Here is a 23,340-nt window from a genome sequence, read left to right as displayed (position 1 = left end):
CTCTTTCCAGGGAACTGTCTGTTGTAATTGCTGTTCTTGGGTAATTACCTGTGTTTTTAACTTTCCTTTATTATTACTTGTAATGTTAAACTAATAGTAAGCTCAACCTGTAGTATTGTAAGCTGTAGTGTTAAGCACTGGATATACTTAAGATTGTTAAACTTGTAGTATTTCTTGCAATATTTTCTTTCCATGGAATTGCTTGTTGTACTTTTGTTGTTGTTGCTGTTGTTGGGTAATTATCTTTTTAAGTTTACCTTATTATCACACTACTGTAAGGGACCACTACCACCGGGATATTTTCCGATTAGATGTATTTGTTCATAATAACAACAACAACAACAACAACAACAACAATAATAATAATAATAATAATAATAATAATAATAATAATAATAATAATAATAATAATAATAATAATAATAATAAATAAAATGTTACAATACAATAATTATTGTGTATTTCTGTGTCCAGTGTGATGACTGCATGAGTTTTCTGTATCTTTCTTCTTGTTTTTTCTTTGCGTTTAATGTCAGACTAACACATTGCAGGTTTTTGGTGATGAAAGAATCAGAAAGAATTGGGAAGGCAGTTATAAATTATTACATAAAAGCGCCATTTTGAACTTCAACTTTGACTGATGAAATTATTTTATCACTGAGGAAGAAAATGTTTTTTCCAAAACATGTACCATTTTTTTAGTGAATAAATAAGATTCATTAACAAAGTGTAATGGCACGGCAGATTTTCCAGCATCCTATTTTAAATAGTTTTTATGATTGTACAAGTCAATACAGGAGTAAATAGCACCTATTAACATTCCACTTAGTCAAGCAGCTCGTTTCCTTACTTCCAAGTCTTTCCAGTCCAAAGTTTGCAGTATTTTCTTAACAAATCGTGCTGCTTTTCTCTGAATCACTTCCAGGCCTTTTATCAAATAATTCTGGTGAGTGTCCCATACACTAGAACCATACTCTAATGGTGCAGGAGAACTATCATCTTTCTGCTGCAGAGAGAGTCATTAACTGCATATACGGCAAACACTATTATCCCGTTTAAGATTACCGTTACATAGTTTGGCGATTAAAAAAGAAATTAAAAAAAACAAAGCCTGAATACTGTATTCTGTTATAATGAGAACTATATTGCATGTGACTCACGTTTTACCATCAGAAGACGCTATGGACACTATTCGCACAGTCGGTCGTCCCTGAAATATTTTCCATTGTTTCCCATTTTATCTTCAGGTGACTAACCTTGTACATGTCTGCAGCCGACTTCCTGCCTGCATCTTTGCCAAACCATTTCCCTAGGAGCTAAATGTAGATCACATCCAGCACCCCTAAAATTGAAAGTAAAATAAAAAGATTCACATTTTCTTCTTGGACGGTTTCTTTCAGAATTCTCGCTCTGTGTTAATAAAAATGGCATGTGGCCTCTGAAGAGGCCCGATACAGGTCTTTCGAGTTGACGTTGTACAGACGACCTGCACATCTGCGAGGATGGGGCCCTACATATGAAAAATTCTAGTACTGACGATGGCCACACACCCAGCCCCTGAGCCATTGGAATTAACCAATGAAGGTTAAAATTCCTGACCTGGCCAGGAATCGAACCCGGGATCCCCCTGGAGCAAAGGCCAGCACGCTAACCATTTAGCCATGGAGCTGGACAATGTTCTGTGTTGATACGATGTGAAAGCAGACTCTTTAAAGATCACCAGGAGGAATGCAATGTTGATCATACTTTTCTAACCACTGACAAGAGATCTCAATAATAGCCCCTAAAACGAATCACTAACGATGAGTGTTAACCTATATTACATTTCTTATTGTGTCTGAAAAATAGAAACAGAAAAAAAAAAGTTGATTATTTCCCAAACGTGAAATGAAAGCAAGTAATACAAAATGCAGTGTGATTTTAAATGTAACTTTGTTATTAAGTTGTCAGTTTCTGGCAAGTTACACACAAATTAAGTTTTCAAATGTGATGTGTAGCATGTTTTGTGAACACAGTAAATGCGCAGTTTCTGGTAAGAAAATGTGTTCTTTGGAATATCTGTGTTTTCCGGTTATCCGCATTAATTGAAATAATAACAATTAATTTATGAATTTGACTACCTAATCGATATAATAAATTATTTATTTATTTATTTATTATCTATTGTATTTATTGTATTAATTAGGTGGCCAAATTAATAAATTAACTTATTATTTCAATCAAATATCATCAATATGGATCAAAAAATATATTTATCACTTGTAATGAAAATTAAAATCCACAGCCTGTTTCCAGTCATTCCACCGAGTCAGGAATGGGATGAATGAAGCCCCCATCTAGCGGCGAGGACAGGAATTGTGCCGGCTGCCGAAGCCTGTCGCACTCCTCTGGGGCAATGATTAATGACTGACAGATGAAACAAAATGATATTGGAGAGTGTTGCTGGAATGAAAGACGACAGGAAAAACCAGAGAACCCGGAGAAAAACCTGTCCCGCTCCGCTTTGTCCAGCACAAATCTCACATGGAGTGACCGGGACTTGAACCACGGAACCCAGCGGTGAGAGGGCGGGCGCTGCCGCCTGAGCCACGGAGGCTCTTTATCACTTGTAATATTCGCATTAATCCGGATAATCAAAAATTTACTGTATAAGTAACAGAAAGAAACAAACAAGTGACAAATCAAGTCTTATGTAGAGACAGGAACATGAAAAGGAACACAAACACAATGATAGGTCAGTGTGGGAAATGAAACAGCGTATGGCTTTTAATGCCGGGAGTGTCCGAGGACAAGTTCGGCTTGCTAGGTGCAGGTCTTTTGTTTTGACGCCCGTAGGTGACCTGCACATCATGATTATGAAATGATGAAGACAACATATACACCTATGCCAGATAAATTAACCTATTATGGTTAAAATTCCCGACCCTGCCGGGAATCGAACCCGGGACCCGTGTGACCAAAGGCCAGCACGCTAACCATTTAGCCATGGAGCCGGGAAGTGTGGGAAGAAACAGCAGTAGAGAGAGGAAACAGGACAAACGTTAAAACACATGGGACACGGACAATCTCCACATCTCATACACTGCCGTCTTCAGGCTTTTTCTTTTATTTTTTATAACTGTTAAATAAGTTATTTCTTTTTTCTTTTGCTGTTATCACATGTTTTCCTATTCAGGCAGTACTCAAAATTAGTTTCAGCAGACTGAACATTTTATTCCTATGGCTATTGCACACACAACGCATTATCAATGATTCCCAAAAGAGAGACCATACTAAATAATTAACTTATTACCTCCGAGGTCGTAACTCTTGGTATTGCTGGCACCCATCCTGATACTCTGAACCTGTCTCGAGCAGCCACTTAAACCTGAAAACAATATAAAAGAGTCAGAAAAATAATCTCTCAAGTCATAATACATATAAGAAGAAAAAAATCAAGAAATAAAAAAATGTATCATTCACTAATAATTTGAGAATATAAGGATAAACCAGTAAATAGCTCAAAAAGCAATTTAATACTAGCATTAAGTGTTCATTGTACATTTCATCGTTAGATATTTTGTTAAACACGTCAGAATAGTTCCTTTTCTTCTACTTCTTCTTGTTTCTGATGAGGCCTGCTAAGGACCACGTGCCAATTTCAATTCAGTTCTCCATACTTTGTTGTTTTCTCTTCCGCTCCTTCCAACATTCTTTCATCCTTTCACTATGCTCTTTCCTTCTGTCCTCAGACCACTTTGCACCAGGCTTCTTGTTCAATCTTGCTTGGAATCCTTCCATACGTACTACCCTCTTTCTAAAAATTTCTCTGTCCATAATTTCTTCTTCTCTTATTTCTTTTTAAATCTTTCTTTACATCTTGAATCCAGCTAGTTGTTACCTTTTTGTCCTGAAAGTACTTGAAAATCCTTTTTCTTAATCTGGAATCATCCGTTCTGTAAGTATGTCCAAAATTGCAATCACCTTTTTCTTATGGTTTCTGTTGTGTTTTATATGTTCCTGTATATTTCATCATTAGATCGTAATTTCCATAGTTCTATTGTTTTCACAGGGCCTAAGATTTTTCTCATGATTCTCCTTTCTAGTACCTTTAGTTTATCTACTGTAATCTATAGTTTAGTACCAGGCATTCACTTGCATATAAGCATTCCGGTTCCATCACTGTAGTGTAGTGCCTTATTTTAAGATTTTTAGATAGGCACTTTTTGTTACAAAATTCTTTGTGATACCATATGCTCTTGCCATCTTGTGTACCCTTTCTTCTACTGCAGATTTGTCTAAACCATTTTCTTGAATTGTCTCTCCCAGATATTTGAATTTTATTACTCTTTCTACTGGACCAATATCTGTTGCCAAAAATTTTGGAGCATTCTTGATGTTTGTAATCAATTTTGTTTTTTCTACGGAGATTCTCAAACCTGTCTTGTTGGCTATTTCTTCCAAGAGATTGATTCGTGTTGTTGCACTTGTTAGGTTTTCTGACAATATAGTGAAATCGTCTGCAAATGCTACGCAATTTATTTCAATGCCTTTGTTTTTTCTCCCCAAAGTTACCAGCAAAATGTTATGCTCTTTAAGCTTTACGTTCCAAATTCTTAAATTTGTATTATTATTATTATTGTGCTTTTACAGCCATACTGGACCACTGTAATCAATTTCTGTCTGGTCTTTATGATGTTTTATGGTTTTTTTCTTTTCTGTTCTTCCCGTATTTCTTCATTCTATCTGATCACTGCCGTTCTTGTTCTAAAAATACCCTTTGAGTTGTTTCTCTATTATCACATTTTGGTAGGAATCTAATTTTATTATTCTTCAATTTATTTACTTTGATTTATTCTTTAAATCCTCCAGTGTTACGTGTAATTCTTTCATGTCTTATTTCTTTTATCCAGACAGGTTGTTTTTGTTTCCAAAGCTTTTCCAAAATTCTGCGTATTAGCCTGTCTTGAGGTGTTCTCAACAGATGACCAAAGAATGATATTCTCTTCTTTCTTATGAAGTCCCTTATAGGTTCTATTTCCTGATATACTGCTGCATTTGGAATGATATGCCATTCTCCTCCTTTTGGTATTTCTTATTAATGCATGTTCTTATTCTTCTTTCTATTTTTAAATTTTTGTCTTATTCTTTTGCTTCACTTCCGTAAGTTATTTCAGGTTGGACTAGTCTTATAATGTTTCAATTTTGCATTTATTGACAAACATTTTTTGTTGTATGTATTTCTGAACCAATTACGCTATTCAAGTATTCTTCAATAGCAGAAAATGACAGTCAATTTCTACTGGTGTCTGTATTTAAGAGCACTCTCCATAAATTTATGTTAACAGAGATCTTTTTCGAATGTTCGAAGCCAAGTTCTTCAGGGTCGGTCTTGTTTCTTTTCTCTCCACAAAGTGTCAACTGTAGTGTACTCTTATTAAAATGACAGTATACTCACACGTGTAGGATGTGGCCAGCAAATTGCATATGACTCTCACTCACAGCAGTTAAATTCTCCCTGTGGCATCCACGGTATACCCTGCCTGTCGTAAGAGGGCGATTAAAAGGGGGACGAGGGACTTTCAACTTGGGAGCGTTTGTTGTGACCAAGGTTCCCGTAGCTGTGTCTGGCATAGCTTCCACTTGAGTCAGGCTCCACGTTCTTATCTTTTCTATCCGACCTCCCTACATAAACTGGTTTTTCCCAACCCCAATGGTATTATGTATCCGAGACCTACGGAATCTTTCATCTTCACACTCTTCCCTTTCTCTTGCCGATATCTTCATTTTACGAAATATCAGACCTCTTACATTTTCCTTCTAATAGGTGTTAATAGAGGACAGTTGCCCAGTTGTACTTAAAATCACCACCACCATCACAATAGTTGAATGACGGTGGGAGTCCAATCTCTGTAATATTTCTTCAGACATCAAGCATCTCTAAAGGCAATGCTGTTGAAAAACAATTAACTGTTTTATCACCTTGTTTGTAAACTTCCATGTTTATTAGGCATATACAGTAAAACCTCATTAATGCAGACTAATTGGGGCTCTAAGTTGTCCAAATTAATGAAAGTCCGGGTTATACAAAAAAACTTATGAAATGAGCCAAGGTAAATAGAACGTGTAGGGCCTACAGAATTTTGAATTTAAGAAATACAAAGTTTATTTAGTACACAAGATATAATGCAATATAGTATTAAGCCCTACAAAATACAAACTAGTGCAGTACAGAATTAAAACATGGCACATCTTCACTGACCACAGTTGACACGCTTACTGGTTTGAAGAAACTGCTGATCTTTCGTTGTCTTCTTTTGACAATTCCTTTAATAATTAACACACACAGATGCCTCAAATGTTTGCAATATGACAATGTTTAATGTTTTTAAGTACATCTTTGGTTTTTCTCCCCTCTTCTCTATGCACTCCCACACTAAATCTGTCTATCTCTTTCAGGGTCTTCCTTGTGGTCTCTTTCCTGTTAACTTAGGAATTTCATTTCCGCTGCCTGCATTGTACTCTCCTCTTGTTTTGTTGTAGTCCACGAACCAGCTGCATAGGTTAGTATGGGTTCATAATACGTTGAATATAACATTTTCTTATATTTCTTCGGGACATCTTGGTTCCACACAATACCCCTTACACTCTGGTAGAAGCCATTTGCTTGTTGTATTCTTTTCCCAATTTCCTCGGTTATCTTTCCAACTTCTATGATCACACTTCCCAAGTACTTGAAAATTTTAACCACTTCCAGAATTTTACTATTAAGTTTTATCTTTCCTCTTCCTTCCCTTTGTCATCACTATTGTTTTACTTTTCTCTGTGCTTACTTTCATCCCAAATTTTTCTATCTCTTGATTCCATACATCTACTTGCTTTTGTACTTCCATTTCATCCTCGCCCCCATATCACCGTATCACCTGCAAACAACATGGCTTTTGTTGCCTGTCTTCCCCCATCTCTGTTTAATGTTCTTGTGAATTTCATCCATGATTATGATAAATAGTATAGGATTTAGAAACACAAAATCTCTATGAGTTATGGACAAAATTTATTTAATTTAGAGCTCACTCACTAAAGGTATAGTATCAAAATTAAAATCTTCCAAAGCTCTCACTCACTTCAAAATCTTCTTTATGTAGCTTTCATCACCCCTATACTGGAATGAAATGAAATTAAATGGCGTATGACTGTTAGTGCTGGGAGTGTCCGAGGACATGTTCGGCTCGCCATGTGCAAGTCTTTTGATTTGACTCTCGTAGGCGACCTGCGCATCGTGATGATGAAATGATGAAGACAAAACTTACACTCAGCCCATGTGCCAGCGAAATTAACCAATAATTGTTAAAATTCCTGATCCTGCCAGGAATCGAACCCGGGACCCCTGTGACTGAAGACCAGCAGGCTAACCACTTAGTCATGGAACCGGACTATACCGGAATAATGCCCATAATACTGCCTGAGACAAAATGATGGAAGAATGGTGGAAGGAGAGAGGAAGATGGAAAAGTGTCAAATGCCCTGACATGGCAAGGGCTGGGTAAGGCGAAAGGAGGAGGATGATAATTTTATTCCTTAAATTAATAACAACAACCACTAGTGAGCCAATTTTGAGCAAAGAGTAGGCAACAAAGCAATCAAATACTAGAGAGAACCAAGCAAAGACACTTTCTCTTGAGGGCATATGCTGCACAAGCAAGTAAACAAGGCTAATTAAAAAAGAGAAAGCCTTGTCCTTCATACCTGTTAGGCACACACAAGGTAGCAGAGAAAACAAAACAGACAAGAGCCTTGCACTAGATACAATGAACAGATAAGAGGTCATTCACAAAATATTTCAAGAAAATAGGAAAATACAATGTAATCAGACTGAATTTGGGAAAAAAAATCACAGTTGGAGACAAATCAAGATATATATATATATATATATATATATATATATATATATATATATATATATATATAGAGAGAGAGAGAGAGAGAGAGAGAGAGAGAGTAAAGATATTCTAATACCTGGGAGAAATAATTCAAGAAAATGGTTCAGAAAAATCTGCTGTAGAAGAAAGGTTACACAAGATGGAAAGAGTGAATAACATCACTAAGAATTTTTACATGAAACGCGAATCTAATAAAACTCTTAAAATTAAGCATTACAATACAGTGGTGAAAACAGAATGTCTTTACCTAGTGAATGTCTAGTTTTGAACTATAGTTTAAATAAACTGGAAGTACTAGAAAGAAGAATCATGAGAAAAATCTTAGGCCCAATAAAAACAACAAAACAAAGGAAATTAAGAAGTAACTAGAGGAACCGTCATGCTCCGCAGCATTCAATATACATAGGTCAGTCAGATAACTCGTCTTGTTATGCCTGTCATAGCCATATTGTTTTGCCTTCCCTTTTATGGTTTCATGAACATTTAATAAGAAGTGTGTTATGGTATGCCGCAGCTCGTATTCATAACGTCATGATGCCGCCTGTTTGGTAAAACTATCCATATATTCGCATTTTTATCCTGCAGTTCTTGGTCTTGTGTCGTAGAAGGCAGCTCTTCTATATAGAACGGCTGTCTTGTGAGCTCATAATTAGTCTCCAAGGAGAGTTTTTTGCCAGGCAGAGAACTCTCTAAAGTTTCATGGCCTTCACTCTTTCTCGTGTAGCTAAGTTATCCTTCGATAGGTGTTCCCAGACAATGTCTAACGCATATGTCATGATGAGGTCTGTTTGTACGCAGACTTCTTTCTCTTCGCAGCATGTAAGTTACTAAGAACGCTCTGCCATGTGCTGAATACATTAGGAAGCTGGGAAACATTAGAGAATCAAAGATTACCTAGCAGGGAATAGTATTCTTCCGTGAACAGAGGAAATTTATACTCTCTGGGTTGACAGGTAGTAATCAAATGTGGCTGCATGCAATGACATTACTAAGGATGAAAATCCTATATATCAGAATATTAATTAAAGTATTAGTCGCTTAGCAACCTGCAAAGTACAGAATGTATTGCGGGTTAAGGTAAGCCTTCGGCTGCAATTATTGGAGTGATCATTTAATGATTTAATTTTATGATAACCCAAAGTTGGCTGAATTTGGGACCTATCCAAGTCTCATGATTCACCGGCAGGTAATTCCGGAGTGAATAAAACAAATCAAATCGGTCCAGTAGAATGGGCAGACGGACTTACCAAAGGTGTTTTTAGTAAACTCTTTTAAAATATAGATACGGAAATATACCAGAACATAGAAAATATAACAGAAACAATATTTTACAAAAGAGATCGCTATTGTTTGGACACAACTATACAATGAATGAATGGACCGCATTTGCTGGGGTACAAGTACTAACTGCAGCTGCTGTTGCACTATCTGAGTGCAAACATCATAGACAGGAAGCAGAAAAACTTCAGAGGCGTAAATAACACCACAACCTCCACCCTCTTTAAGGGGCAATCAATGTAGTCATACGTTTCATACTAGGATTGGTCTCCTTAGCCATCAAAGGAATCTGCATCCCTGAATTCAAATACTGCAAGAAACACAGGAGGGAGATGAATACTCTGATACAAGTATCAGACGACGACAATAAAATGGACAATGATAGATTGACAAAACAGATATTCAAGTCTCTTTGAAATAACAAGTCAATAACGAGTTGGATACAAGAGGTCAAGAAAGATTTAGAAAGAAATAAAATACGAGAAGAGGAAATACAGAAAGAGATTTTTTATAATAAAACTGAAGAAGAAATAAACTATGTGGATAAAGAATTGGAATCACACATAAGGCTTTTTTGTTAATGTTATACTGTATTGAGCAATAAATAAGTTACAGGATTGTAAGCAACTCCAAAAAGACCTTGATGAAGTTGTGAGATGGACAGCAGACAATGGCATGGTGATGAACAGGGGTGAAAAGTCCTCTCAGTTTTAATTTCTGTGCTGATGGGGTGATAGTGCCTTGCTGCAAGTACCTAGGTGCTAACATAAGGAAAGATTTTCATTGAGGTAATCACATTAACGAGGTTGTAAATAATGGTTACAGATCTCTTCACAGGTTTTACAAGGATATTTTGGGGTTGTAGTAAGATATAAATGAAAGGGTATATGAGTCTCTGGTAAGATGCCAACTAGAGTATGGTTCCAGTATTTGGGACCCTCACCAGGATTACTTGATTTGAGAATTGGTAAAGATCCAAAGTAAAGCACTAGTTTGTTCTTGGTGATTTGACAAAAGAGTAGTGTATATAACAAATTCCAACTTGTACGTTTGGGAAGTTCCACCCCTCCACCCCTTTTCTTACATTACGATAACATTAACTTATTTTAATTCTTTTTTGTTGGTACATGTTTTGTTTTCTACGAAAAACATCTTCAGCGGTGATCTTGAATGATAGTTAAAACATACACAAAAACACAACATAGGTAAAACACAATATTGAAACCGACTTGTCCTTGACTAAATGTACGTCCAACCCTTATCCAGTTTCTCAATGGGGTCGGGTGTGAGGCAGGTTTTTATGACCAGACGCCCTTCCTGACGCCAACCTCATCAGAGGAGTTATTGAGATGAAATGAATGACGTGATATATGATAGTACGAAGGGAGAGGGTGAAACCCAGTACCGGCACATAGCCTACGTCCCCATCTAACGGATGAATCACCATCAGCAGAGTCGTATGCCCTCGCTCCACATGAGCACTGTGGAGAGGTTTGGAATTCAATCCAGGCTTTCGGTAGACAATCTACTGATTAGAAATTGTACACTACAACTTCCCCTACCCTACCGGCCAACATTCTGATAGTGAATTTTTTTTCAACCAACAGGACTCGAACCGGCTAACCATGGTGTCAGACCATTTAGACTTCACTGCCTTAATGATCATGGCCACCAGGCAAGCTTGTCCTTGACAAAATAAACGGTTTAAATGTCTAAAGAGTCAATGTTTTTTCTCTTCGTTGTTACTGTTTGCAACCTCTTGATGTAAAAGATGTGTTCATGAACAGCCACTATCCTAAATAAAGGAATCTTAAAATTTCTTAATAAATAATTAAAACAGTAGTGTGTAGCTTTGCAAGTTCTTGTAACATTCAACATTTATGTATGGAAAGGGGAATTTTCTTGCCAGATGAAATCGACTAGGCCTAATAATTGCGTTCAAGGTGGAAAGCGACTCTGATGTGGTTGTGACCAAAATCACCCGACACCCCTCACGGCTGACTCACACCAGAGTTCCTACTGTGCTCAATGCTACTTTCCTTCTAGGACCAAGATGAAATTTATTACTTGTAATAAAAAGGGTAGTGTTCTGAAAATGATGCAATATTTAGGACTGAAAGACTTGGGAGTAAGGAGAGAAACTCTTCCAGGCTGTCAGTGGAGAGATAGCATGGAATGACATTAGACGAATATAAGCTTCAGTGGTGTTTTTAAAAGTAGGAAAAATCACAGTATGAAGATAAAGTTGGAATTCAAGAGGAATTAGGGACTGAAATAATTTACTAAAGAAAATGCTCAGTAACTTTCCATCTTCTCTGAAATTATTTAAGAAAAGACTAGGTAAACAACTGATAGAAGATCTGTCCTACATGCAGATCAGTTGTAACTGTTACAAAGATTAATGTTATGTAACTCCACAAAGCTCTTGATTTGGGAGCATGGGTCGCTGACCAAAATGCCCCATAGCTGAATTTGGTATAGCTTCAACTTGCTTGTGCCAGGTTCCTCACTTTCTTCTTTCTTGTCTGACCTCTCCTCTTGTTCTCTTCTGACCCCGATATTAGGTTTGGGAAGCCTAGGGAATCTTTAATTTTCAAACATCATTATGGTCAGAGTTCATCCAATTTTTCCGTGTGATTAGTGTTAACAGAGAATGGTTGCTCAGTTGTACTTCTAAATACAATAATCCCCCATCACCAGCTAGTGTTTCAAGGGAAGTATAGGCAGTAAGAATGTTACGGTTAAACTAAGGCACAGATAAGACAGAATTTTTTTTTACAATTTGCTTTACGTCACACCGACACAGACAGGTCTTATGACGACAATGGGAGAGGAAAGGCCTGGGAGTTGGAAGGAGGCAGCTGTGGCCTTAAGGTACAGCGCCAGCATTTGCCTGGTGTAAAAATGGGAAATCATGGAAAACCAGATTCAGGGCTGCTGACAGTGGGGTTCGAACCAAGTATCTCCCAGAGCAAACATTAAAGTACACACAGGATGTAATGAGATTACCGCGGGACAGAGTGGCATTACCATACAGCTAATTCTGAGGAAGACCATATACCTATAGGTCACTCCATGTTAAGAAAACAGTAGTGGTCTTCTGACAACAAGGTTGCCATATCGAATGGCTTTGCTCAACAACATTGCAGGAAAATGACAGCACATAAATGTGTGAAACTCTGTATTCAATCTCAAGCTAAAAGTAGGAAGAAACTAAGCTGCTAAATATTTTTATGAAATCTAAGATAAAGGGAGTTTAGGGAAGGCTTATTTAGGTTTCTACAGCAACAAGGCTCCTCTCAGAAAAGCCCGTTGCTTCAGCAGTTTCTTGTACTCACCCAGCTGGGACTTTTATCTGGATTTTTTAGAGAAAGATAAATAAGTACATTATGCACAGTTTGATTTTATTTCTTCCTAAGTACCTGTCCTTGATTATTTTTATGAAAAGCCCTAGCCAGATTGCAAATATCATCACTGTATTAATATTCAAGAAAGAATTCGCACATGTTCTCTTCAACAGTGATAAGCGGCCAGCAATTTGCAGAGTAACAGATTACACGTTACATGTACCAGAGCAACTCGGAACGAAAATGAAGGAAGGCAACAAAGCGATTGGATGTGCTCCCTCCCTGCGAATGTATATATGACATATAAATTATTAAGTAGTCATTTTAATAACTCATATTAATCCCTGATATGAGTTATTAAAAATACTTTGGGATGAAACATTTCCATTAGTTGCCAACATCAGCTTGTACAAAATATACCTAGTACCTATATTGACGTATAGCCTGGAAGCAGAACACTTACTCGACCAACAAAGAGTCGTCTTCAGGCAACAGAAATGAAGTTCCTCCGTTCTTGTCTACAAAAAACAAAAATGGATAAAATAAGGAATGTGGATATCCGACAACAGCTTGGATTGGAAAAAAGCTTGCTGGAGACTCTAGAAGTGAAGAGATTGCAATGGTATGGTCACATGAAAAGAATGAACCCTCACAGGACTCCTCAAACATACTCTGACCACAATGTTCCTGGGAAAAGACCAAGAGGAAGACCTCGTGATGTTTGGGAAAAACAGATAATGAAGGACCTTGAAATCAGAGATGTGAACTGGTGTCGCATATATGAGCAGCATCTGTGGATGGATAGAACAAACTGGAGGCGGCTCGTACACAACCGCACCCGGCTTGCTGGAGCGAAGAAATGATGATTTAATAACTCATGGACAGAAAATGTTTCATCCTGTTTTTTTAAAAATACAATATAAAGTACATTATATTCCTTAATCACAAGGAATTATGGGCATGTAGGAAGGGATGTGTTCACTCCTTGTAGGTCCGTATGAGCTGCACTGTTTTCTTAATATGGAATGATCTATAGTCTAGTCATAAATACTGACTTGGACTGTAGTACCAGTTTCCCAACCGTTATGGTAAAGATTAGTCCTGACCAATGTGTGTTCAACAGTGAAAGAGCAAATCATTTTGGCGTAAGCATGGAGTGAGGTGAATATGAAAAGAGGGCAGTTGAAATTGCCTTGCACAGGAATGGGAAGTAACCTACTGTGACTTTCCAAACCCTGAAACAGCTAAAAATCAGCGAAAGGTTCATCTAACTGGACAATCCAGTTATTCACTGAGATAGGTAGTATGTTAACATCACAGGAGGCTTTTTAGAAAGTGAAAGCTTTGTTCCCACTTACTGTGCACAAAGTAATGGGTTGTGATAATACAGCTCCCAAAACAAACAACCAAGATATGGTTGCAAGAAAAAAAAAAAAAAAAAAAGGTCAAATAAATAGATAAAAAAAAAAGAAAAGTAACTAACTGATAAGATCAGAATATATAAGGTGATAATAGACCACACAAGGCACGATTTTCAATGAAGACCTGGCTGTCGTTATAATTTTTTAAAGGGCCAAGACTCCAATTTGATCTTATAACAAGAAATGGATAGTAAAACCCATCAATTCTCCAGGTGGTGGTGATTACCGTTTTAAGAGGAAGTACAACTGGGCAACCATCCTCTATACAACACTAATCGGAGAGAAACAATGGAAGGGATCCGGCACTTTGAAAAATGAAGGTATCGGCCAAAGGAAGACAAGGGCCATGAAGAGTGTGAAAATGAAAGACTTCCTAGGCCTTGAGTGCTCTAATACTGTCGAGGTCGGATAGGACAGATGAAAGTGAGGAGCCTGGCACAAGTAAGTGGAAGCAATGCCAGGACTCAGGTAAGGGCCCCGTTGTCGCCAACCCACACTCCCAAGTTCAGAGCCCCTGGGGCCCCTTTTAGTTGCCTCTTATCGCAGGCAAGGGATACCGTGAGTGTTATTCTATCACCCCCACCCACAGGGAAACATCAATTCTCCACTCCAGCAAGCCATGGGTGAAAGCAATTCGTCTTTTCCTCTTCTGTGGAGATGCTATGCGTAACACAGTCGAGGGTTTTTCAGACAGAGTGAACTCCCTTAGCCTTTAGTAGTCCCCTACTTAATCAACAAAGCAGCAGATTGCGTACTGGAATGCCTCTTTGCCAACTGCACCGTTCCAAAAACTGTCTTCTCCCCCAAAGTTGTTGTTAAGAACTTTGCTGTAACCCTGGCAAGGGGCCCTTTCAAGATGCTACCAGCTGGACCAAGTAGGTAACTTCCCATTCCTGTGGAAGGCACAAGATGTTAATCTATCATAAGATTGACATCCTGGGCTTCAGTAAAATCCGATGGACTGGGTTTTCATTCATACATTGTTTATTAACCATAAACCTTTACAGCATCTATGGAAGGTCAGGGGAAAAGGATAGGTCCCCTACATGTAGTTTCCTCTGATCTGAGAGTGAACTGAACCAATGGTACGTGGTGTTCCAATAATAATAATAATAATAATAATAATAATAATAATAATAATAATAATAATAATAATAATAATAATAATAATAATAATAATAATAATAATAATAACAACAACAACAACAACAACAGCTGTTACATATAAGATATGGTAGTATCACCAACAGTTAATATAACCTTGCCATTGACACCAGAAAACATCACAAATCTATATATAAAATTACTTGTCCCGACTGAATGACTGATTCATCAACGCCGAGCCCAAACTACTGGACATAAAGAAATTAAAGTTTGGGGATACATTCATATTAACATGTAGGAACTCGCTAAGGGAGGACTTTTGGATATTCCGTCGCTAAGGGGGTGAAAAGGGGGATGAATTTTAAAAATGAGATATCTATATCTAAAAAACTTAAAAGTTTACAGATGTAAAAATTGGTATTCGGAATCTCCTTTAAAAATAAACAAGTATTTTTTTGTTTTCGGAAAATCCTATTAAGGGGGGCGAAAAATGGGGAAAGGGGGTTGAACATCTTTTATGAGGAGACTTATATCTCAAAAACTGAAGATGTTACAGACATGAAAATTGAAATTTGGAATCTCCTTTCAAAATAAACACGTATTTTTGTGTTTTTGGATAATCTGATGAATAGGGGGTGGACGGGAGTGACAAACGAGGTGAATTTTAAAAAAGACTATATCTGCAAATTAACAAATTAAAATCCACTTAAGGGGAACTGAAAAAGAGGGTGAATTTTAAAAATTAGCGTATCTACAGTATATCTCAAAAACTGAATATGTTGCAGACGTGAAAATTGGTATCTGGAATCTCCTTTAAAAATAAGGAAACACGTATTTTTTGGGTAGGGGGAAACCAACTTAACAGGCGGGGGAGGAGTGATAAACGAGTTGAATACGTATACCCTTAACGGGGGGGGGGGGGGGGCGGGCGGAGGGGGAAGGATTGAAAAATTAGTTGAATTATTTGTATGAGAATGTATATATACATACCAAAAGATCTAAAGATTTTAAAAACGTGAAAACTGGTATTTGGAATCTGCTTTAAAAATAAGGAAGCCTGCAAACACGCATTTGCATGGGAGGGGGGAATCAACTTGGTAGAGGGGCGATGAAAACTGAGATGAATTCCTTTTACGAGGATACATCTCAAAAACTGAAGATGTTACAGTCATGATAATTGGTATTTGGAAGCTATTTCAAAGAAATGGGTACTGTTTGTTTTTGGAAAATTCACTTGAGTGGGGAGTGTGAAAGAAAGAAAAAAAAATTGAATACTTTTTCTGGAGAAACATATCTCAAAACTGAAGGTTACAGACGTGGAAATAGGTATTTGGAATCTCCTTTAAAAATGAAGAAACACGCATTTTTTGGGTAGGGGGAAACCAACTTAACAGGCGGGGGAGGAGTGATAAACGAGTTGAATACTTTTCATGAGGATACTTATATCTAAAAACTGAAGATGTCACAGACATGAAAATTTGCATTTGGAATTTTCTTTCAAAATAAAGAAACATGTAATCTTTTGTCTTTGGAAAATCCACTTAAGGGGGCTGAATTAATTTGAAAAGTGAGTTGAATACTTTGTATGAGGATACTTAAATCTCAAAAACTAAAGATGTTACAGACATGAAATTTAGTATTTGGAATCTCCTTTAAAAATAAAGAAACACGCGTTTGGGGGGGGAATCATCTTGGGGGCGGGGGCGGTGAAAAAGGTGTTTAATTCCTTTTTACGAGGATACATATATCTCAAAACTGAAAATGTTACAGTCGGGATAATTGGCATTTGGAAGCTCCTTTATAAAGAAGCAAACAAGTTTTTGCTTTTCGGAAAATTCACTTAAGACGAGAGGGGTGAAAGGAAGTGAAAAATTTTAATTCTTTTTATGGAGAAACTTATATCTCAAAAACATATGGTTGCACATGTGAAAATTTACTTGGAATCACCTTAAAAAATAAACATGCATTTTTGGAGGGGGGGATCAACTTAACGGGCTGGGGTGAAAAAGGAATTGAATTCTGGATACTTATCTCAAAAACTGATGTTATAGGAATGGAGATTTATATTTGGAATCTTCTTTCAAAGTAAAGAAACACGTGATCTTTTGTCTATGGAAAATCCACATAAGGGGGTTAATGAATGAATTGAAAAATTAGTTGAATTCTTTGTGTGAGGATACTTATATCTCAAAAACTTATGTCAAAAAATTAACATGCTAGAGACAAGAAACTTGGTATTTGGGAAGTCCTTTAAAAATACAGGAACCTGTACCTTTTTGTTTTCGGAAAGAGCACTTAACAGAGGGTGAAAAGCAGTGAAAAATAGTTGAATTATTTTTTATGAGGATACTCATATCTTAAAACCTGAAAATGTTACAGACGTGAAAATTGATATTTGGAATCTCCTTTAAAAATAAGGAAACATGTATTTTTGTTTTCGGAAAATACACATAAATCGGGTAGGGGAAGGACTGATCAAGGGATTGAATTCCTCTTATGGGATACTTATGTATAACTCAAAAACTGAATATGTTACGGATATGGGAATAGGTATTTGGAATCTCCTTTAAAAATATAGAAACGTATTTTTATTTTTGACTTGAGAGAAGACTGTTTCTCGCATGTACAGTTCTATGTCGCATGGTTGTTTTAGCCCCAAAAGGTAATACCACAAACATGCTTTACAAAGAATTTTTGGGGTAAATGAAACTCAATTTTTGGGCGAGTTTTTAACTTTAGGAATTTTCAGACAGTCTCTTAGTACAGCGCCGAGGAACGATTACTATGATCAAATTATAAAATCCACACGAGCGAAGCCGTGGGTAATTGCTAGTAAATTTTATATTTCAGGCATTCCATTGTAACTGGTGTTACAATTGAACAGTTGAAAATACGAATTTGGAGAATGAAATAACTGATCAAAATCTCATCAATTGCAAAAGATAGCTCTTACTTTGTGTGTACTACAGGTTATTTTTTTAAATAAAACTTTTTTTTTTTTCACAATTTGTTTTACATCGCACGACATAGATAAGTCTTATGACGACGATGGGATAGGAAAGGCCTAGGAGTGGGAAGGAAGCGGCCGTGGCATTAATTAAAGCACAGTCCCAGCATTCGCCTGGTGTGAAAATTGGGAACCATGGAAAACCATCTTCAGGGCTGCCAACAGTGGGGCTCGAACCCACTATCTCCCGGATGCCCTCACAGCTGCACGCCCCTAACCGCACGGCCAACTCACCCAGTAATAAAACTTTTCCCAGTATGTTAAATATTTAATAAAACCTACTGCAACGGGTGTTTCACGAATGCAACCCACATGTTGAGGTAGATGGTGAAAATCAATAAACTCCGAGATGACCAGCTAATAGAAACATGCAAATTTTATTGAAGACCAAATAAACTCTAGAAAAACTAAACATATAATTTTTAAAAAAAGGACAATCAATGTTTTTCTTGTTATTTTACTATTTTGAATATAATGAGTGTTACACAGTTGACCGAAAACATAATAACTGAGCAAAACTGGCAGAATGCTTATCAGATTAAAGGGGATAATAGTATATATAAGGACAAATTAAAGTAAAATTGTTTGTTTAAATGAGTAAATTAAGCATTAGAGTTCATGAACAAGAGTTAATATCGTTGCCATTTACAGAAGAATGTTGAAGGTGAGATGGATAGATCGAATCACGAATGAAGAGATACTGAATCGAATTGGTGAGAGGAGATCAATTTGGCTAAATTTGATGAGAAGAAGAGATAGAATGATAGGACACATCTTAAGACACCCAGGACTTGTTCAGTTGGTTTTTGACGGAAGTGTAGGTGGTAAGAACGCTAGGGGTAGACCAAGGTATGAATATGACAAGCAGATTAGAGCAGATGTAGGATGCAATACTTACGTAGAAATGAAAGGGTTAGCACAAGATAGGGTGGCATGGAGGGCTGCATCAAACCAGTCTATGGACTGATGACTCAAACACATGGCAACGATGGGGTAGAAAAAGTTTAGAAGTGGAAATGAAGCGGCCGTGACCTTAATTAAGGTACAGCCCAAATATTTCCTGGTGTAAAAATGGGAAACCATCTTCAGGGCTGCCGACAGTGGGGTTCGAACCAACTATTTCCTGAATGCAAGCTCAAAGCTTCGCACACCTACCCGCACAGCCAACTCGCTAGGTCTTCATGAAAGATTCCCATATTCTCCTAGGTAACCTATCCTCTTTCATCCATCTCACATGATCACACCACCAAAACAGGTTTACAAGTAGGCCTACAGCTTGCTTCTTTCAGTCATTCATTCCAATCGTTCGAAGAATGAAGGCATCAACAAAAGAAAGGGAAGGGCCGCAAAGGATGTGAAAGTGAAATACTCCCTAGACCTCACAAACCTAGTGCTGCCAGGGTTGGAGGAGAACAAGAGATGACTAAGGGAGGCTGACTCAACTATTAATAGGTGCCCTGCAGTCAAGCCACATGCACTGAAAAATAGCCTCTTACCACAAGGTGGAGATGCTGCGAATATATTCTCCGCATCTACTCACAGATAATAATTTCCTCACTCTGAGTACCTACCTCCCGTTGTTCCCACTTATCTGTACCAGCAATCATTGTTGCTACTTTCAAGTCTGTTACTAGCCATTAATGAATAAGATATCCTGATGCTTTCAGCTTTCACTCCTGTACAGCAAAGCCTATCTGACACCAGACTGATGTAAAGATAATTTCATCCAATAACACTTCTTTCTTACACAATTACCTTTGATCATAAATGGGAGCGAATTGCATTAGCCTTGTTACACCTTGATTTAACGTCTTTTACAAAACTATCATCCAAAGAGAACACACACCCTAAGCACTAAAAAAGTGCCACTACTTGAAGTGATCCATGTAATTCAGTTCTGTTTATATCCTATCTGTCCTTCAATTCTCGTAAGTTTCTTCCCAGCTGACATCACTTTATACAATTTTCACACTAACTTACACTTGCCATATACAATGTATGTTTAAATTAAGGCATGGGGTATCCCATGACCGTGTCAACTTCAGTAATCTAGTTACTTACCAACAGTAAGAATGTTATTCAAGAAAGAATTTTACTAACAGTAAGAAAGTCAAAAACACTACCAGTAGTCAATTCTCGCAAATATCTAGTATGGTCGTGAATATTTTAGGAGGAAGTGGAACTGAAATATCCTTGGAGCAGCTGAAAGTAGAAATCACTTTTTTTGTTTTACAAGCTACTTCCAACCTAAGGCAGTTTTATATAAATATAGGGGATGGGCGTCTATCCAAAAAGTCTTCAATTATTGAAGACAAAAGGTTATCTATTGATTACCACTTTACTGCCCTCAAAGGGTAGATTACCACAATGAAGAACAAGAATTATTAGCATAATCAATATGATACGCCCTAAAGAAAAGTTTCTGGGTTAAATGTTTTACGTCTGCCACAAAATACGAAGTCCAATTAATGCCACTGAAACTCGGAGGAGTTGTGAATTAATTTTCGAGAGTATCATCAATTAGTTTGAGTACAACAAATGAAATGCCTGTGCTGAATTATGTTATTACCTTATTCGAGAGCACTACACAGATTAATGGAATTTCATCCAGAGGTATAAAGAATGGCAATTTATTTAGCAATTCGCAACACAATCCCAACTCTTCCGTACAACAGTACAGTACTACCCGCTTAAGAAATCAAGATGTGAACAAATACACAATAGTATAGTGTATACAGAATTCACATTGATAGGTTATAATGGTACAATGAAAGTGGCACTCCTTCACAGGATCTATATTTATCGCTTACGTGATATTAGCACAGATGAGTCACATCGAATAAAAACCTGCGCAAGTTTTGGTATTGCACTAAAGGAACGAATAAATAAATTCACGTTCATCGTGTTACACACGAGAACTTTGCCAGATATCCAAGTAATAGCATTACGGTACTGAGAAAAAAATAATTAGCACTATGGTACATCAGAATGAGAAACCTAACAGATCATTACCGTAGTCGTAGTATGCTACTTACCAGCTGATTCGTTTCTTGGCTAACTGATGTCAACAAAAAGCGAAAGAGAAAGAAATATTCTTTGTTGTCACTTTACATTCTAGTCAATTTCTGAGCTATATTTGGGGAAATATGCTAGGAGGAGCCAATCTTTCTTTATAATAATTACCAAAGCTGTTCAACACAGCTGCACGCCACTCCAAAGTGGTTGCGTAAACGGCACCAGCTGTCACCCACCGAATAGAAGGCGGGGCAGGTGTTACGTAATAGCCAGGCTTTGGGCAAATGAATGACCATAGAATTATCTTGCGACAGCGGAATAATAACTCCTTGAAATATCTTATATAATATTCTATGGAGCACGTGACCAGTTGAGGTCCACCGCCAAAGAGGATAGAATAGACGGAATAGACGTCTGACGGTCACGTCTATTCTATACTCTTTGGTCAAGTAGCAATTTCTAGTACAAGGTGTATGATTTTGATTATTGTTGTTCTAGTACGGCTGTTACCTGTTACCTCCTCTAGAACATCATACAAAACTTCCACAGCTTGTAAAAGTGGATATAAGATATATAGGCTAGATTAGTCACTGAATAACTGAATGCTTGTAAGCCTATCATGAATGCGTATTAATTTCCACTCAGTTGTCTATATAGACTCGATGCCCTCGGTTTAGACCGCCCCGGGTTCAATTCCCGACCGGGTCGGGGATTTCAACCGCGCCTGGTTAATTCTTCTGACGTGAGGACTGATTGATTGTGTTTATCCCAACAAATTCTTTCTACACCAAAGAGGATAGAATAGACACACACAACAAATAACACTGCCAACCACCCCAGTAACCCGCAATCGTGATTTTAGCCCTCAACATACACTGACTGACAGTGACAATGCAACACCAAGGAGGAGTGGTTCGAAAGGGATGAAAGTTGGGGAAAAAACAGAGACGGCACGGATGAATAATTGATGTTTATTGCAAACCGATATGCAGGTTACACAATGCGCACGGCATCGACTCAGTAGGATGTAGGACCACCGCGAGCGGCGATGCACGCAGAAACACGTCGAGGTACAGAGTCAATAAGAGTGCGGATGGTGTCCTGAGGGATGGTTCTCCATTCTCTGTCAACCATTTGCCACAGTTGGTCGTCCGTACGAGGCTGGGGCAGAGTTTGCAAACGGCGTCCAATGAGATCCCACACGTGTTCGATTGGTGAGAGATCCGGAGAGTACGCTCGCCACGGAAGCATCTGTACACCTCGTAGAGCCTGTTGGGAGATGCGAGCAGTGTGTGGGCGGGCATTATCCTGCTGAAACAGAGCATTGGGCAGCCCCTGAAGGTACGGGAGTGCCACCGGCCGCAGCACATGCTGCACGTAGTGGTGGGCATTTAACGTGCCTTGAATACGCACTAGAGGTGACGTGGAATCATACGCAATAGCGCCCCAAACCATGATGCCGCGTTGTCTAGCGGTAGGGCGCTCCACAGTTACTGCCGGATTTGACCTTTCTCCACGCCGACGCCACACTCGTCTGCGGTGACTATCACTGACAGAACAGAAGCGTGACTCATCGGAGAACACGACGTTCTGCCATTCCCTCATCCAAGTCGCTCTAGCCCGGCACCATGCCAGGCGTGCACGTCTATGCTGTGGAGTCAATGGTAGTCTTCTGAGCGGACGCCGGGAGTGCAGGCCTCCTTTAACCAATCAACGGGAAATTGTTCTGGTCGATATTGGAACAGCCAAGGTGTCTTGCACATGCTGAAGAATGGCGGTTGACGTGGCGTGCGGGGCTGCCACCGCTTGGAGGCGGATGCGCTGATCCTCGCGTGCTGACGTCACTCGGGCTGCGCCTGGACCCCTCGCACGTGCCACATGTCCCTGCGCCAACCATCTTCGCCACAGGCGCTGCACCGTGGACACATCCCTATGGGTATCGGCTGCGATTTGACGAAGCGACCAACCTGCCCTTCTCAGCCCGATCACCATACCCCTCGTAAAGTCGTCTGTCTGCTGGAAATGCCTCCGTTGACGGCGGCCTGGCATTCTTAGCTATACACGTGTCCTGTGGCACACGACAACACGTTCTACAATGACTGTCGGCTGAGAAATCACGGTACGAAGTGGGCCATTCGCCAACGCCGTGTCCCATTTATCGTTCGCTACGTGCGCAGCACAGCGGCGCATTTCACATCATGAGCATACCTCAGTGACATCAATCTACCCTGCAATTGGCATAAAGTTCT

The 23,340-nt window shown here is 38.5% G+C and overlaps 1 protein-coding gene across 5 annotated transcripts in view; it reads right to left on the bottom strand.

Annotated features, from left to right (window-relative positions):
- The window catches only part of LOC136886117 (apoptosis-inducing factor 3), a 59,754-nt gene extending 38,428 nt beyond the window's left edge, over window positions 1-21,326 (bottom strand). For 2 of the 5 annotated variants that reach the window (XM_067158864.2, XM_067158865.2), the window contains exons 1-2: window positions 20,887-21,013; window positions 3,293-3,367 (exon numbers count right to left, since the gene is read on the bottom strand). In XM_067158864.2, coding sequence (XP_067014965.2) covers window positions 3,293-3,367; window positions 20,887-20,977 — 166 coding nt within the window. In that variant the 5' untranslated portion in view covers window positions 20,978-21,013. Of the gene's footprint in view, window positions 1-3,292; window positions 3,368-20,645; window positions 20,832-20,886; window positions 21,014-21,111 lie in introns of those variants that run through there. The other 3 variants (XM_067158866.2, XM_067158867.2, XM_067158868.2) reach the window with 3 other exon arrangements.
- Between the last annotated feature and the right edge of the window lie 2,014 nt (window positions 21,327-23,340).

Source organism: Anabrus simplex, chromosome X, assembly GCF_040414725.1.
Source record: "Anabrus simplex isolate iqAnaSimp1 chromosome X, ASM4041472v1, whole genome shotgun sequence".
In the NCBI taxonomy this organism is placed as follows: domain Eukaryota; kingdom Metazoa; phylum Arthropoda; class Insecta; order Orthoptera; family Tettigoniidae; genus Anabrus; species Anabrus simplex.
Note: the sequence above shows the minus strand (reverse complement) of the source record. Positions and strands in the feature narration are given on the sequence as shown.